At 54.8% G+C, this 13,893-nt stretch overlaps 1 protein-coding gene across 10 annotated transcripts in view; it reads right to left on the bottom strand.

The window, feature by feature from the left end:
• The window catches only part of POU2F2 (POU class 2 homeobox 2), a 32,911-nt gene that overhangs the window by 18,366 nt on the left and 652 nt on the right, over positions 1-13,893 (bottom strand). For 6 of the 10 annotated variants that reach the window (XM_019629085.1, XM_019629086.1, XM_019629088.1 and 3 more), the window contains exons 2-5: positions 6,619-6,684; positions 6,480-6,514; positions 6,287-6,343; positions 2,880-2,996 (exon numbers count right to left, since the gene is read on the bottom strand). In XM_019629085.1, the coding sequence (XP_019484630.1) occupies positions 2,880-2,996; positions 6,287-6,343; positions 6,480-6,514; positions 6,619-6,684 (275 nt within the window). Of the gene's footprint in view, positions 1-2,399; positions 2,649-2,879; positions 3,063-6,286; positions 6,344-6,479; positions 6,515-6,618; positions 6,685-13,893 lie in introns of all 10 variants that reach the window. The other 4 variants (XM_019629083.1, XM_019629084.1, XM_019629087.1 and 1 more) reach the window with 2 other exon arrangements.

Here is a 13,893-nt window from a genome sequence, read left to right as displayed (position 1 = left end):
CTCCCAGAAGACTAACGTGGCCCAGCTTTGCACTTGCAGAGGACAGACAGGGGAAGATGAGAGCTGACGGAAGCTGGGGCAGGAGGAGCAAGAGGAAAGGGTTTGACAGCAAGGGGTTTGGGAGACCTTGAAAACCAGGCCTGGTGGGACAGAAGGTGGCAGAGGGTCAGCCTGGGGGACATGGTTCTAGGGATGAATGAACACCAGGAGTATGTGCTGCGCACAGGGGATGATGGCCAGGCTGAGTCTGCACGTGGCTGCCCTGTCCTTCCTCCTCCCTGTCATCTTTGTTTCCTCAGCAGATATTTCCGCAGACATATTTGGACACAGCCCTGGGTGATGAGGCAGGAGGAGAGACACGAGCCGCAGGACCCCAGAGGAGACAAGAGGCAGGGAAGCAAACCAGCTAGAGGGAGAGAGGGCATTGAAGATTTCCTGGAGGCATGGGCTCCCGAGCTGGAGCCTAGGTGAAGAGGAGCTGCCCAGGTAAAGGGGGGAAGCTGATTTCCAGGTAGAAAAATGGACAAGAGCCGGGACACCAAGATTCAAAACCTAGGAAGGAGCCTGGAGCCCTGGTGTGGTTCCACGAAGAGCTGTGTGTGCTACGAGGCAAATGGAACACCTGCTGCTAGGGTCTCGTGGGGTGGCTAGGGTGGGCAGGCAGGACACATATCCCCCTGCTAGAGACAGCAGCCCTGGATCATATGATGGGAGCCCTGGACCCCCATGTTGGCTCTGCCACTCTTGCTCACGGTGTGACCTGGGACAGGCAAGTCACTTAGCCCTTCAGAGCCTTGGCCATGGGGGTTTGTACGCCCAAGGAGGCCACATTAGCACTGTGCCTGGTACCAAGGCAGCTCCCAACAGACTAGTTACCGTTACCATGGCGAGCCTGGCATTAGGAGGCTACGATTGGAAGAACCATTACAGAGCCATAGGCACAGATGGCTCTGTGGGTTTCTGCAGAACCAGGCCCAGGGGTAGGAAGCTCTAAAGAGGCAGGTACCAGCTCAGTGTGAAGACTAGTTCCAAATGGGAGTGCTGGTCAGTAGCGGAAAGGCCCATTGGAAGCAGAACACTGTCAAGGGGAGAGTCTGGTGGGCGCTGGACAGCTCCCTGGTGTAGCAGCATCTGCCCAGGGGTTCCATGGAAGTGGGTGGAGAGAGAGAGAGAGGAAGCGATATCATCTGCAGAGCAGTCGTGGGAAACACCCGACTAAGGGAAGTTAAACAGGGCTCCTTGCTGTAGGGCTTCTCAGGACCTTCATCGCTTTGGAAAACGGGCCACAGACTCAAACGCTTACAGAAACCACCAGGCAGACGGCATGAATGGGTGATGTAGGCTGGTGTGCAGAGGGTGAGTTGGAGCGAGCAGGCCCATCACAAGGGGAAGCCTGCCAGCTCCTACTCTGCCCCTGCTGACTATCCTTATAGGAAATCTGTTGGCCACTGTGATGGGTTGAATTGTGTGTCTCCCCCCCCCCCAGAAAGATACATTGGAAGCCATAACCCCTGGTGCATGTAACTATGACCTTATTTGGTAATAGGGTCTTTACAAATGTAATCAAGTCAAAACGAGGTTATTAGGGTGGGCCCTAACCCAGTGACTGGTGTCCCTATAAGAAGGGGAAATTTGGACACAGAGACACATACACAGAGAGAAGATGGCCATGTGATAATGAGTCAGAGATTGGAGCCATCCATCTACAAGACACCAAGGATTTCTGGCACCCCCAGAGCTAGAAGAGGCCAAGAGGGATTTTCCCCTAGAGCCTTCAGAGACAGCACAGCCCTGCCTGCCAACACCTTGATTTTGGACTTTCTGGTCTGAGACAATACATTTTTGTTGTTTTAAGCCACCCAGTTTGTGGAACTTTGTTATGGCAGCCCTAGGAAGCTAATTATTGCCACTAACTCAGGAGTTGATGTATACCAGAAGTCTCCAAAATGAGGAGCGTGGATACAGCATTTCCAACTCCGAGATCATAGCCCCCTTGAATGAAAGAGTGACTCGCTGGCTGAGCCAGGGGACACGGTGTGGGGCACCGACGCTGAGTTTCTGCCTCTTGGTTTGCACCCACGCAGGTACCGCTTATGAGGTAACTCCTGGTTTCCTCGCTATAGATTGAGGATAACGTGCCAACCTCCCAGGTGGCTGTGAGCCCTCAGCCAGATGCACGGAAAGCGCTCAGCTGGACGCTGCATCCCGTGGAGGATGTCCTCCCTCTGAGCCTCCCTTTGCCGCTGTGCGAGGTGGGCGGTGTCTCCCAAGGCTTCCTCGGGTTGCTGGGAGCTGCCTGGCACGTGGCCGGGGGCGGGACCGACTACGCCGACCAGTCAGGCCCTGCGACCTCCTGAGGGCCCTCGGTGGAGGGATGTGCCGGTCCGGGCTGCCCTTACCTGTGCTGTGAGCTGGATGGGCTGGGACAGGGTGAGCTGTGGGGTCCCGGGGGCCTGGCTGGCAGGTTGTGGTGGTGGCAGATCGCCTCCCCCAGAAGAGGCTGGGGGCTGCGAGGTCGAGGAGGAGGCAGAGGAGGAGGAGGAAGAGGAGGAGGAGGAGGAGGCGGCGGCTGCTGCGGCGGCGGCCAGGAGCTGGGCCTGCGCTTGCTGCAGGAGGAGCTGCTGCTGAGCCGGCATCAGCGCCGTGAGCTGTGGGGGCAGGACAGCAGGGGACGCAGGGGGGTGTGGGGAGGAGCAGAGAAGGCAGAGAGGGGTTAGTGCCTGAGCCAAACAGGTTAGGGGGCAAGTCTTCCAGGAGGCAGAGGAGGGCGAGAGGCAGGTGGGAGACAGTGGCCATGGCTCTGGCGGGACACTCAGGCCACCGGTCCTGTTGGAGGCAGCTGGCCTGTGCCCTTGTCCTGGTCTTCCCCGAGTACTTACCCCAGCAAGCTGGCTGCCCGTCAGCATGAGCTGGGCCTGGGGCAGATGTGGCTGAGCCGGCTGGGGGGGCGGGGGTGCTGCTGGGGCTGGGTCACCACTGGGGTCTTCAGCCTTGATCTGGGGGGGAGAGAGGCAGGGTCCGGGACCCCAGAATGTTAAGTGGAGGCCAGAGAGAATGCCCACCTGTGAACCAAAGAAAGGGCACGAGTGTGGCAACGGCAACCTCGGGCCCACACAGGAGTGGCTGGGGGCACAGAGGCCAGACCCTGCACTGACTGGGGGCCTCAGGCCATCGCTCTGGCCTGTTTCCTCATCAGTCAGTTGGGCCACCACACCTCCTGTGCTCAAACTCCCTATGGGAGAGGGCCACCTTGGGAAAGCACCTTTCCCCTCTTGGGAGTCAGTTTCCCCATCTGTAAAATGGGAAATGATGCTATGGGGCCCTGGAACCTCAAATAAGGGGATGTGGTCCCATTTGCTTCAGCCAGAGGCACATCTCTTATTGGTCCAATAGAGTAAGAATTTATTGGAAGATATTTAAAATATCTTAAGATATTTTAAAAAACAAACAAAAACATTGCTTTAGAACACAGGCCATGAATTCAAATGCAGACAGAAACAGGCAGACGGCACAAATGGATGACAGGGCAGAACTGGATGGTGGACTGGAGAGACAGTGCCCACCCGCCCACCTAAAGGGGAGGTCTGCCTAGCTCCTACTCTGCTCCTGCTGGCCACTCATTTCAAAACCTAAAGTCGGGGCAACCGGTTAGCTCAGTTGGTTAGAGCGCAGTGCTCATAACACCAAGGTTGCTGGTTCGATCCCCACATGGGCCACTGAGATGCATCCTCCACAACCAGATTGAAACAACTACTTGATTTGGAGCTGATGGGTCCTGGAAAAACACGCTCTTCCCCAATTAAAAAACAAACAAACAAAAAAAACAGAAAAAAAGAACCTAAAGCAAAAATGCTGGCAGGACAAGCAAAGCACGTCTACAGGCCGATGTAGCCCAGGTGCTGCCAGCTGTCAGCCTGTACCCCCAAAGTCTGCCAAGCCCTTCCTCATCTCTCTGTAGGATGTGGATGCATCTTACACCAAACACAGAGGACAGGCCAGCACAGAGCAGTCCTGGTCCCTCCCTCCCCTAGATAAAGAGCTAGAGCTAGACAGCGGTGGGCTCACCCATGGGGTCTGTTGGTAACGGACACATGGAGTGGGAGGAGGCATGGCTTGATGAGTCACACACTCTCAGGCCTAGAGGGGACATTCAGGGCCACCCTTCAGCCCAGTGTCCCAGGACCATTTTGCAAAAGAGATGCAAAGAGGGAAAGCAACTTGTTCACGGTGACACCGTGGCTTGGCAGGGGTGTGGCATTTGGAATGCAGACTGAGATGAACAGATAGGCAGAGGCCCAGGAAGAACCACATAATAGAAGAACGTAAGTGGCGTGCCCCCAAGTATGGGGTACAAATGTCAGAAAGTTTAAGGAGTACAGAGGGTGCGGCATGAAACAACTGGCTATGAGAAGCGGGGCCAGTGGCTGTCCCTGGAGGGGAGTTAGGGCTTTCTGGAAGTCTGGTTGTGTGTTGCTCCTTGATCTGATGCTGATGACACCGCTATTCAGTTTGTGAAAAATCCGCAGGGCCGTCCACTGAAGATCTATGTGTGTGTCATATTTTAATTAAAAGTCAAAAAAACAACCACAACATCGAGAGCCATGCTGAGAACACTATTCCTCCTTCTGAGCTCTCTCATTCTTTCTGGCTCTCTTAAGAAAGTCTTTGTTAAGTGCTAGCATGTCTCTAACGCCTGCCAACGTCGTCGGCTAATCTCCCCTTTTAACAAAGGGAGAACAGACTCAGGCTTAGACCCTTCCGTAGGCAAGAGGCTCTGGGTACATTTTAATAATCATTGTATTTATTTCCATGGCAAGTGATTCTGGTTTTCCATTCGTGAAATTTCCATTTAAAAACACATTTATTTCAGCTGTTGAAAGAGCAAGCTGGTTCATGAGTTGGTAATTGTTGAAGCTGATTGATGGGCACCCGGGGGTTTATTTTCATTATCCTCTCCTTTCTACTATCTGCTTCATATTTCCCATAATAAAAATGTTTTGTTTTGTTTTAAATTGAGCCAGTTAACAAAGTTATGATGTAAATCATTGTACGCGGAGGTGTGCTGATTTGTCTGAAACCATGATGGGAGCACGTGAATCCTTGCAGTTCCGGAAAAACTGATGCAGAAGCGATGGAATAGATGGAGAGGCAAAGACTGAGAGCAGTGTGGACGCAGGCTGGGAGTCAGAGGCAGCCGCCCTCTCTGCCTCAGGCTATCCCAGGGAACCAGGGCCCAGGCCGGGGGCAGGGGCAAGAACCTTTCCTTCTCTAGGCCCCAGTGGTTTCCCCACTGAGAAGCAGGGCTGCTGAGGGGTCAGGAGAGGCTGCAAAGATTCAGCTGAGGAGGGAGAGGGTGGGGGAGATGGATGTTCTGAGGGCCAAGGCCAGAGCCGAGCCTGAGATCAGAGAGAGGGAGGTCAGAGCCAGAGACCTTCTCCCGGGTCCCTGTCCAACGCACTCAGGATAAGACACCTGCCCATCAAGGGGCATCAGGGCGCACCAGCTGTGGAAGGGACCTCACAGGACATCTAATCTGACTGCCCCCTCCCCCATTCAGAGAAGAGGAAACTGAGAAGCCCAGAGAGGGGAAGTGATTTTCCCAAGGTCACAGAGCAGCTCCAAGCTCCCCACCCCGTCCCTCTGCCACCTTTAGTCAGGGTCAGGAGTCCTGCCTGTGCTCCCTCTGCCCCTGACCTCTGTGCTGCCTTAAGGCCTCTGGACCTGCCGACTGCCCCTGCCAGGCTGAAGGGTGGAGGACTGGGCCTCAGACCCCCAGGAAGCCCAGCAGTGACCAGTAGCAGGGCCCTGTTTGGCCACTTCCAGCCTCCCATGGTCCTCTCCTGTAGCATCTCCTCAGCCCCTCAGCCATCCTCACTGGGTCTGCCTCCTCCTGACCCCAGCACCCTCCCACCCTTCACCCCTGAGTGTGTGTGTTGGGGGGCAGAGGGTGGGGTGGGGCAGGCCCCTGTTTGGTCAGGGAAGTTGGGATGGGGGTGGGGCCTTTGGCTTCCTGTTGTTCATCGCCCTGGGGCTCTGGGGGGGATTTCCCTGGCCACCCCCACCCCCCAGGGAAGGGGAAGGAGCCAGGGTGAGTCACAGTCCTGGGGCGGGAGCCCAGGGGTGAGAAGGGGCGGGAGGAGCCTTGTCACCAGGGTACCAGGGCTCAGTGTCCCCTCAGGCCCCGGGCCCATGGCAGGCCTGCAGAACCCTCTTCCAGATGCAACTGCCACCATCACAGGACACCACTTCCCCTCCCGCTGCCCTGGCTGTTCTGACAGGTGCTTACCTTGGTGCTGGGGCCAGTCGGGGACACGGAGAATGGGGAGGTCTTATTCTGGGGATTCTGTAGAAAGCAAGTTGGGGTGGGGATGGGAACAGTGAGATGAAGCAGCCTCTGACACCCATCTCTCCCCCACAGAGCCCCCTTCTTCTCCCCTCTCCTCCTCCCAACCTCTCCTGCTCATCTAGTCCCTCCTGACCTGGTGGTTAGTGTCCGGTCCATTTCTTTCCGTGTCTGTAATGAGAAGGAAAAAGCGGGTTGTCACCAGCCACCCCTGATGCTCCCCACCACACCCGCCTCCTGCCCACCCTCTGCCTTCCTGTTCCTTTCCCACACACCTGTGTGCTCTGACGGGGAGTCCAGACCTTGCTTCTCGGCCTCCAGGGGCTTAGACATTCTTATTTCTGGGGACAGAGAAGGGATGGACGTGGGGTGAGAGAGGGGAAGCCAGGAGGGTTCTCGGCCCCTCCTCCAGCACCACCACAGCCTGTTCTCAAATCCTCCTCACCCCTGGCCACCTTACAAGTGTGTTTTTCCAGGAGACATGCCCTCCGTTCATGGGCCTCTATCCTTCTCTGGGAGAACAAGAGAGGGGCCGTCGAGCCTTAGGGATCATCCCTGATCCTTTTCACCCTCCAGGAGGTGCACAGGAAAGGTCGCCCCCAGGAGGCCCTGGGGCAGGGTGGGAGGTAGATGGTGGTCCTGAGAACGCCTCAGCTGCCGGGCTGCTGGGAGGAGGTGGTGATGTTCCAAAGGGGCGAGTCAGCCTTGGGCCTATTGCTCAGGCGTGCCGCCCAGACGCCCGTCCTGCCTCACCAGGTTTCGGCTGAGGCATGTTTTCCACTCTGAGTGGGGCCTGGGGGATGTGATGGGAGTGCAGCATCCCCAGAGGAGCGAGTCTTCAGATCTCTAGGTGTGATTCAGCCGCCCGCCGGCCCCCTCCCCCGGCCCACCACTTTCCTGTCCGCACCTCACTCCCACCAGTCTCCCTTCTATGTATTCAGTGCACAAGCCGAGCAGCCTCACTCTGACCTTGGTAACTTCAGCTCCAACTCCATCTGGCTCTGCCCTTGACCTTGTCCTTGAACCTAATCCTAGACCTTACCTAGGACTTCAGCCTTGAATTCCAATTGCATGCCCAAATCCCACCGAGATACCCGGGCCCTAAAATGCAATCCCTTTCCATAGCCCCTGGAAATGAAAGGAGGTGGCCAAGGGGAGGTGGCAAATAGCAAGTTGGCACCAGGGGACACAAAGCAAGGGAGACCGGTGCCCTGTCCTCTCAGGACTCTGACACTGACTGTGGAAAGGTGAGCGCTTACCAGTGCCAAGCACAGCGCTAAGCATGACTCTGAACTCACGTTAGCAGTTGGTGCTATTACCCCCATTTCACAGAGGAGGACACTGAGGTTCTGAGGGTGTGTCATCTCCCCAAGAGCACAGTAAGACAGCAGATTGGACCCCCGGTCTCTGTGGCTCGAGGGTTCCCACTTCTAGTCAGGATTGCTACGGGCAAATGAACCCCAGTCACGGCTTCCACTCACCTCATCTCCAATAGCCACCCCAACCCAAGCTCACCCGGACACCGACTGGGGCCCAGCCCTTCCTGGTCTGAGACACCCACACATATCTGGGCTTCTGCCTGACCTGTTCTCAATCCCCTTACCCACCCTGGATGCCAACTCCCATCCAGATGGTCCAACGCCTTCATTTGGGTTTGACTCCCAACTTGGCCTCAGACCTTACTCATGACCCTGACTCTGACTCCAGAGTCTCCCCCACAAGTCACTCCAAATCCCCACCTAAACCATGACCCCACCCTATCAAAGGAGCTGTCCAACTCTAGTGTGCTCTACACCCAAGATATTTTAAGAAGGCCAGCTAAAGAGAGAGCAGGGATGTCCTAAGCAACTGAAAAAAAAAAAAAGTCCAGGAATTTTGCAATTGAGGATTACTTGACACGAAACGCCACTGGGGTTTAAAATTCCTGATTAAGAAGCCAGGTCACACACTGCTGGTGGGAGTGTAAATCGATACAAGTACAAGTCAGGAAAACTAAGAGGTGCCCTCTCCCAACGGCCCGGCACGGCCACTCCCAGGCATCCTGCTCACCAGTGCCCACGGGCACACATGCTCCCAGCAGTCCTTTTATAATGGCCCTGAGATGGAAATCACTCAAGGGCCCGTCAACAGGGAATGGGTCAGCAAAATGTGGTATGTCCATACAAGAAACACTCCCCAGTCGGGGAGAAGAATGAACTGCATCACATACCACTGAATCTCGCAGATGTGACAGAGAAGGAAAGACATCAGACACAAAAGCAAACAGACAGTAGGACCCCAATTATGCAAAGCTTAGAAACAGGCAAGATGATATCAGATGATCAAGATCAGACAACTGGGTACCTTTGACGGGGGCTGACTGGGAAAGGGCATGAGGAAGGCTGTCGGGGTAGAAAATGTTTTGCATCTTGATCTGTTTGGTAGTTACGTGGGTCTGTACACATGTAAAAATTCATCATGCTGTACACTTTAAATCTGAGCACTTTATTACGTGTATATTTTCACACACACACACAAAAAGAAAAAACTTAAAAGCTAGAAAAGAAAAGAAAAAGCCAGCACGTAATCCTAGTAAGATGTATGCTGGTAAGGGTGGGGCCCTGTTTCTGGGCACTGGGGATGGGGCACCAAGTGACACAAAGCGAGCTGCGATGAGGCCCTGTTCTGACTCTAGGCATCAAAGGCAGGACTCCTGCCTGATGCTGGCTGTAAATCTCCCGGGCCTTGGCACCCACTAACCCTAACGCAGCCCTAAATCCCACCCCTCCTAGCATCCCTGAAACCCTTGCCCCAGCCCTGTCCCTGGCCCCTCCCTCCAGCCAGTGTCCACAGTGCTCCAGGCAGACCCTTCCCACATCCAGTGCCCTATAGCCCTGAACCCTTCCCTGACTCCCCATCCTCCCAAGAAAAGCCCGGGCTCTTAAGCCTGGCCTTTGGGGTGTGGCCCCTGCCACCCTCCACTGCCATCTCTAACCACTCATGCATCATGCTCTTCAACCACACCAGGCATCTCCTTCTGCTTGGGGGTTCTGCTTGACGGGGAGTCCAGGCCTTGCCGCTTCTCTATTCCCCACCTAGCTGGCGAATTCTTCTGCTGCTCACAGACCAGGGCAGCCTCTGACCTCACCTCCACCCCAGAGTCCGTGCTCATCCTTGGCCTCTGGTATGGGCTGTGTTGTGTTACCCAACATTCATATGTTGAAGCCCTAACTCCCAGTACCTCAGAATGTGACTATATTTGGAGAAAGGGTCTTTAGAAAGGTTATTAGGCTAAAATGAGACCATTAGGGTGGGCCTTAATCTAATATGACTGGTGGCATTACAAGAAGAGGCGATTGGGACAGAGACACACACACAAGGTGAAGACACAGGGAGAAGATGGCCACCCCAAGCAAAGGAGAGAGGTCTCAAAAGAAACCAGCCTTGTTGACACCATGACCTTCGACTTCTACCTTCCAGAACTGTGAGAAAATGCATTTCTGTTGTTTAAGCCACCCAGTCTGTGCCATTTGTTACAGCAGCCTCAGTAGACTAATACAGTCTCACACAGTTGTGGCCTCCTGCTGTTCCAGTCCCAAGCCCACAGGGCTGTGTCCCGGTCCTTTCCCCCCAGACCAGGGGGTAGAGTTGGGTCTGACTCATTGCTGGGTCCCTGGCATCACCCAGCTCAGAAGAATGTTTGCCGAACACCCTTCCCTGCAGCTCTCTGTCTCTTGGTCTGCCTCTGTCCTGCTGTCTCTGCCACTGAACAAATGTTTCCTGAGACCTTGTCACAGGGCTGGTCCCTCGGCCTGGAATGCTGTCCTCCACCCTGTCCACCTGGCTGACTTCCTCCTCATCCTTCAGGACCCAGCACAGGCTCCATCCTCTGTGAAGTCACAGCCCCTGGTGCCCCCAGATGTCTCTCCCTTGCTCCCTCCACCTTGACCTATCATCTCTCCTCGTCACCCTCCTAGAGGCTGTAGCCATCTGGGTCCCAGTATGCCTCCCCCATCAGACTAGGACCCCCTCAAGGGCAGGTCTGACTCATCTTGGGGTCCCTGACACTGCCCAACATAGGATACGTGGGTTATATGAACAAGGGTGGGCTCGAGGCCCTGAGCTCCCTCGTCCAGGTCTTTGCCTCCGCTCTCCTCGGGCCTGGGGTGACCTTTCCTTCTCTACCAGCAAACTCCTGCTCTTCTTCAAGCCCCCAGCTCACATGTCACCTCCTCTGTGAGGTCCTCCCTGACTCCCCAATTGGTCAGTATCTCTTTCCTCTGGGCTCCCCGTCCCTGCCCCCAACACACCCTGACCACCCAGGCAGTGACCCCCAGTTCCAGACTGAACTCCTTAGGGCCCAGGTTGGAGTCATCGCTGCATGGGCTGGGACTGTGTCTTTGGAATGAATAAATGCATAGAAGAGTCTCCAAGAGACCAGGACCAGATCCTGTCCCAAACAAGACCCTCCCCCTGCTGTCACCTGACACCTCAACCCTCAGCCCCAATCCCCAAGCAATTCCAACCTACACCTTTAAGGTAGCATCTCCTCTGCAGGGATAGTGGCTGGAGAGGCAAAAGTGGTTTGAGGGTACATTTCCACCACTCTGTTTCCCTTATTCAACCTAATCACACCCTACACACACAGCCTGCACCCCTGCTGCCCTTGGCTGGGCAGATGGCAAAATGGCCAGTGCGGCCCCTTGCCCAGGCCTCTCTTGCTCTCCTCCTCCTCCATCAGAGCCCAATCTGAGAAAACAGTGTCATCAAATCATCCCCACCAAGGATGAATTAAGAGGACTCATTTCCACCATGAACCAAAATCCAGTGCTGCTTTAGTGGAGACTTTAGGGCACTGGCAATTCAGTCGAGGCCGCTGAGCCACCCACCTGCAGGTTGTCTCCACCTGGACCCAGGCAGGGCTTCCCCACGCCCCTCTCTCTTGACTAGAGAAATACTGATGCTATCCCACCCACCCCAGACACTGATTTCACTGGCACACGGTGCCACCCGGGGATCGGATTTTTAAAGCGCCCCTGCCCTGGGTGATTCTAATGTGCTCCTGCCCCCTGGAAATTTCAGAAGCCCCTCTCAAAGCCTCATTCCTACAGGAAGGTTGGTTGGTGATTTATGGCCATCCCCGCCCTTCTCCCATCCCAGGCAGTGCATACCTTTTTAGCAGAATGGGCGAGGGGAGGTGAAAAGCGAGGCAGAACCCTACGGCCCCTTGATTCCCACCATCCCATTGTCCATTATTGAAACCAACCAGGGCTACTCATGCCCCTAGCCTCATACTAGCTTGCCCGATTGCCCCAGACCAGGGACTCTGCTCACCCCTCCTCACCCCTCCCTCACCGACTTTCACTTCTCCTCTGCATTTCCCCCAGCCAGTTTTAGCAGACTTGGGTCAGCTTCTCGTTAGCACTTACCGAAAATTGGGCTAAATATAGAGAGCCCAAGGGCTGCCCCTCACCCCTCTTGGTCCCACTTGGCCTGTCCCCTGGGTCCCCTGCCTCCACAGCCTGCTTCAATCAAGACTTGGCCTGGGAGCCCCTGTGGGCAGGGTCTTTGCTGCCGGGAACCTCTGTGGGCCCAGCTGGCCTAGTCCCGGCCTCCCCAGGAGCTGCAGCACCTCACACCCCCACAACCCACAGCTGTCCCTGGGTGGCCCCAAGGGAGTGAACACTTCAGAGCTGTCAAGAGAGAAGGATGGAGATACTGGTGGACACAACAAGAGATGTGGCCCCAGAGCTGTGCTAACGACAGGCAAGAGCTGCCACACAGCACACACGCCACAGCCGGGCCGGGCCTCAGACATGGACAGAGACCTGAAAACACACACAGGGTCAGGTGCACACAGATCCCAGACAGGAATGTGTACAGATGAAGACACAGGCCCAGACACAATGACACGGGCAGATAGGCAAAACATCCAGACAGAGGTGAGCACACCTGTGCTTACACACACTCACACACTGAGTAACACCCACACATACTCACACATCCAGAGTCACTCACAGGCACACATACAGATGGATACAGGTGTGCACATATACACCCAGGTCACTCAGATGCACAAAGGCATGCACTCATTCACACCTGAGAATTACAGACAGACACACAGACATGCACACACTCATACACCCAGGTCACTCAGACACACACCCAGGTCACTCAGGTGCACACACAGATATGTACACTCACACCCCAGAGTCACTTACAGACAGACAAACAGACATACACACATTCACACATCCAAGTCACTCAGATAGACACACACAGTTGTGCACACAATCACACACCCAGAATCACTCACAGACAGACATACAGTCACAGATGTGCATCCACAGGTGCACCCAGGTCACTAAGCTAGACACACACACACATAAGTGCACACACACTAATATGCCTAGAGCCACCTCATCCTGGGAGATGACCAGGGTGGACTCCTGAACCCAGTTCACAGATGTGGAGCCTAATACCAGGCAGAATAAGTGATCTACCTAAGGCCACATGATGTATTAATTCCTGTCCAGGCAGGGGAATCCAGGGTGGGCCTCTCAGGCAGGGCAGTTCTGTGAGAAATCCCAAGTAAAGGGTCTAACCCAGTGCCTGAAATGTACGAGACCCCCATTCAAGCCCAGACAGGGGTGAGTCAGTGGTGGAGCAGACGGCATGCATGTGCAGATGCCCTGGGGCTGTGTCCACTGTGTGAGAACACACACATAGACATGGTTGCACACATGGTCACCTCAATAAATAATCATATGCCAGCCTGCAAGATATCTTCCTCCCATCTCAACCCCCTCCTCACCTTTTTTCTTGCTCACACCCATTCGTCCTTCGCATCTCAGCCCAGATATCCCCTCCTCCAGGAAGCCTTCCCTGACATCCCACAGGCTGAACTGGGCATATCTTCTGGACTCTCACAGTCCCTTGTGCCTCTGGATACCAGCCCTGACCCCTCTGCCTGTGCCTCCTCCACTGTCTGGTGACAGATCCGTCTCCCCCGCTGGACCGGAGACTTCAGGGGGACAGAACTAAAACTGTATTCAGTTGTATTTCCAACATCCAGCACAGAATTGCTGAATAAATACATGTTGATGAAGGATCACAGGGAATCCTGCACACAGGGCATCTGGTGTACACAGGACAGCACACACCAAAGACTCATCCCTCAGATACCTATGAATGTGACACATACCCACAGTCACACCTATACGGCCACAAATAAAGCAATTGTGAACTATTGACGCTTGCTGTGTTCCAGGCACTGTTTTAAGCATGTACGCGTGCTACCTCATTTACCTCTCCCGTCAGCACTGCTGAGACATAACTATCATTATGCAGAAATAGATACATTATACCAAATGAGCCAACAAACCCAAATCACCTTGTATGGTGCCTGACGCACAATGTTCACTCAGTCAACTGACATTTGCGGGGCGGGGTGGAGGAGGGAGGCAGTTAACAAGCACACAGACATATAATAAGTTTTCAGGTGGAGATAAATGCCATGAAAAAAAGAAAGCAGGGCAAAGGGACCGAAAATGGTGGGATTCGTTGCCAGT

This window comes from Hipposideros armiger, unplaced genomic scaffold, assembly GCF_001890085.2.
Source record: "Hipposideros armiger isolate ML-2016 unplaced genomic scaffold, ASM189008v1 scaffold_824, whole genome shotgun sequence".
Taxonomy (NCBI): domain Eukaryota; kingdom Metazoa; phylum Chordata; class Mammalia; order Chiroptera; family Hipposideridae; genus Hipposideros; species Hipposideros armiger.
Note: the sequence above shows the minus strand (reverse complement) of the source record. Positions and strands in the feature narration are given on the sequence as shown.